The sequence below is a fragment of the Leiobunum rupestre genome, chromosome 11, assembly GCF_980474605.1.
Source record: "Leiobunum rupestre chromosome 11, qqLeiRupe1.1.hap1, whole genome shotgun sequence".
NCBI classification, from domain to species: domain Eukaryota; kingdom Metazoa; phylum Arthropoda; class Arachnida; order Opiliones; family Sclerosomatidae; genus Leiobunum; species Leiobunum rupestre.
The window spans coordinates 13,484,826-13,488,682 of record NC_143394.1 but is presented as its reverse complement, the minus strand read 5'-3'; the positions used below and the strand labels follow the sequence as shown (position 1 = coordinate 13,488,682).

The window sequence follows — 3,857 nt, the reverse complement described above, 5'->3', positions numbered from 1 at the left end:
ATTATTTATCAAGGCAAAAACTGTCTTGAGTTTTCGACCCGCGGGTCTTTGTCTAACTAACTTGAACGAAACCAGTAATTTCATCTGCGCATGCGCAGACGATCGACTCGCCATCTACTTTCAGAAAAGAGAAGCTGTTACTATTTATTTATTTTCCGGTACTTTAAAAATGGCGACCGTTGTAGACACAATGAAATGGAAACAGTTAGATTACCTGCACGGACCCCCTAGCACCTTCCTATTTGGTCTTTTCATCTTCAGCCCCTCTCTGGGCCGCTACCCAGGCTGAAACAAAGAAGAGATCCAAGTATTCGGATCTCGATAGCAAATTCATCTTCCATCCAGTGGCCATTGAAACCCTTGGCGCTTTCGGTCGCGATGCTTTGTCGTTAATTCACGCCATAGGCCGTAGGATTCGAGATATCTCTTCCGAGCCGCGCTCCGTAGAGTATCTGGTGCAACGCATCGCGATTGCGGTTCAAAGAGGAAACGCCGCCTCTGTTTTGAGCACTTTTCGGCCGGGTGCTTCTTTGGAAGACTACCTCTTCCATTTGAACTAAATTTTTGTTTTGGTGTAACTATTTGTCAATAAATCCCTCCATCAAACTTAAAAAAAAAAATTGGACAAAAAGTTTAATTGGTTTTCCTGGAACTTCAGAAGAGGGTTTCACTAATCATTTCGAAACAAACAACAAAACCAAGGGTTTAAGATTTTATCAAGAAGGTTATGTTCAGAAGCTTTAGTCCAACACTCGGCCTTTTACGGATTTGGAAAGCGAGGAAATTGTTTTCCATCAATGAAGAAGGGGAACTATGCAGTTGTTTTAGGCTTTAGTAAAGTAACTGGAAATCTAGTCTACAGCTATTGCGAGTGTCCTGCAGGGTGAGTGTTACTCTGGCAAATGTTTATAAATGAATGCATCGCAATTAAATTTAACTTGCTTTTCTAGTTTACCAGGTAAATTTCACCATGCAGCAGCTACGTACTACTCTTTACTCGAATACCAGAAAAGGAAGGAGCTACCAGAAGACGTTACGTGCACCGGGACGTTATGTAAATGGATTAATCCGGGTGGTAGTAGTGTGTCTTATCCCAAGGCCATAAGTGATATGCAAATCATAAAACGTGTACCAGGCAAGGTAACGAGAGAGAAAAAAGTCCCCAGACTTAGGTTTGATCCTCGACCTATCAATATGCGAGATCTAGTTTTGGAAGACAAATTAAATTTATTCAAAAAGCTTCAGTCTACGGGCCGATGATCAGCTTTCACAAAGCACTTTGAAACTAGTATTAATCCAAGTCATATAAACCCAAGTAGTTCACCTTTGAACATTCCAGTGTAGAAAAGTACTCTTTCCGTAGAAGTACCAGAACCATCTCTTCGCATTGAGTCTACGTTACCTACGTATCTAACTAACAGTCCACGAAAAACATTAGGAAATTTTACCCAATCTATAAGTCCACGAAAGACATTGGGAAATCTTCATAATCAAGTCGAAATTCAACCTATCTCGATGTTCTCCACTGAGTTCCATCAAACTGTGATAACTCTTATTAAAGAAAACTATCCTATATTAACGGAAAATGAGAGAAACCTTATTGAAGAAAAAAACAAGAAAGCAATCTGGCAGTCCGGAGTGGTTAGTGGAAAGATCTAACAGACTGTCGTCATCAATTTTTGGACTCCTATCGAAATGCAATACCGACCCGAACCAACGATTGTCGTCTCTTGGGTTTGCAAATAATGGACATAAAAATAAACTGGACAATCTGCCTGCAATTAGACATGGTAAAGAAAACGAGAGTTTGGCATTGCTAAACTACATTAAATACCAGTCGGATCAAAATATCCCAGTAAAAGTATCGCAAAGCGGGTTAATCATTTACAAGAAATACCCATTTTTAGCCGCCTCTCCTGATGGGCTGGTATGCGAAACTAAAACTGGTAATTTAGGTATCTTTGAAATAAAATGCCCATTTTCTAAGAAGAATTCGTTGGTCGAAGATGCTTTAAAATCAAAATCCTTCTATCTTCATTACGGAAGTGTTCAAATTTGTCGTTAAAAAAGTTGCAACTACTTCAATCAAGTTCAAGGACGAATGTTCGTAAGCGAACGTGGGTGGTGTGATTTTTTTGTGTATATGGGCAACGAACCGCAACAACAAGTTTGTACGCGTATTGTAAGGGATGAAACCTTTTTTGACCAGATGTTCCGAAGTTTGTGCAATTTTTTCTATTCGCTTTTGTACCTGAAAGAATTTTGAGCAGAGTTAAAAATGGTAAGTCCTTATACGGAGATTAAAAATATATTCCATTTAAAAAAAAACACTAAACCAAATGTATTAGATGGTCTTTTAAATCTTTATTCTTAAAGATGCAATAAAATGAAAATTGTTTTTATACTATTCACCAGTGTCTTAATAACCAAAAATAATATATTCGTGAGGGGTCGGACACAAAAATACCAAATGTCTCACCCCTTTGATATCCGCTAACAAAATCCTATTTAAGACTACAAAAAATTTAAAAATCATAGAGCTCCATGGAGGTGGTGTTCTCCTTAATCAAATCGGGGGGAAAGTTGCTCAGAAGTGAGCACACCAATACGATTTTATCAGCTACATCGCACACAGAGAGAGGAATAGCGCCATCAAATATGTGAAATGTTTTGATGCGCCTGATAGCTCGCTCCGCATGCACCCGAACCTTGGCAATGTTATTGGTTTTCAATACGGCTGCGGCTGGCATTTGTGGAGCTTTACTTTTACGAAAGAACGGAGGAATATTTAGAGTTACCCCTTCAGGCATCATGTAATCTATCTCGAAGCCTTTGTCTGCCGTAACGTCATCTCCTTGTTCGATGAGCTCAAGTAATTTCGAATCTTGCACGATGTACTTATCGGAAGAGGCACCGCCATAAAGTTTTGAACAAAAGTGATTGCCCCACCAGGAGAAATGGCACTTGTACGTGTTATAGTTCTTATATGAAGAGAAGGTCGCTCGTTGTGCAGATATTGATGATGGTTTCTCGACCTTAAATTCGGTGCAGTCCAGAATTATTCTCGTATTAGGATATGCGTGAAAGGATAGAGGACGAGTAAGGTCAGTGGCAGCTTTTGAGGGAAATGTGCAAAGCAACTGCAACTCGTAATGTAATAAATGCATCCAAGTTGTACTTATATTGGAAATCGAGGCTTCCGATAGTGAAAAGACTCTGGAAAGTTCCTAGTCTTAAGTGTAATAAAATTAAGAAAAATTCGTCCTCCAGAGTAAGTTGTCGTTTGCATCCTCTTTTGACATTCTTCGTTGTGTAATTTTCTTTAGTTTTTTGGCCATTCCAGTATAGCACTACCGATCCTTTTTTATTTAAGTATCGCAGTAATCCCTCAAAGGTGTTGTAGTCTGGCAATCCCATGTAAAATGTGCAGTTCTCTTGGCTTTTCTTAATAATGTCAACATTTAATAATCTCTCTTTCCGCTCGTTAGCTTTGAATTTCCAGTTTTCTTTCTCTTCAGTTAAGTTGTTAATCTCCATATTTTTCTGTTTGAGCTCTAATTTTAGGTTCGATATTTTTTCTTCTAAATCGGAAATTTGATTGCCATACGTGTAGTTTTTTCACACCAATGTTCTCCGTTAGTCATGTCTAGTTGGTTGAGACTCTGGGAAGTCTGCCCTTCTACTTAATAAAATTGAACGGTATGAGATAAAATACTTAATAGTATTAAATATAATAAGCTTAAAAGCCCACTCTAAAAATACAAGTATTCTTAACCTTAATAAGTTAGAAAGAAAATACTTACACTGACAGCGGTTGTCCCAGTAGCGTTTAAACGTGTAGTCCCGCTACTAGTCAG

At 38.6% G+C, this 3,857-nt stretch overlaps 1 protein-coding gene across 1 annotated transcript; it reads right to left on the bottom strand.

Moving 5' to 3' along the window:
• Positions 1-2,525: 2,525 nt before the first annotated feature.
• LOC149921394 (uncharacterized) lies at positions 2,526-3,167 on the bottom strand. The gene has a single exon (XM_090162168.1). It carries the CDS (start codon positions 3,165-3,167, stop codon positions 2,526-2,528), a length of 642 nt encoding a protein of 213 aa, XP_090018294.1.
• Between the last annotated feature and the right edge of the window lie 690 nt (positions 3,168-3,857).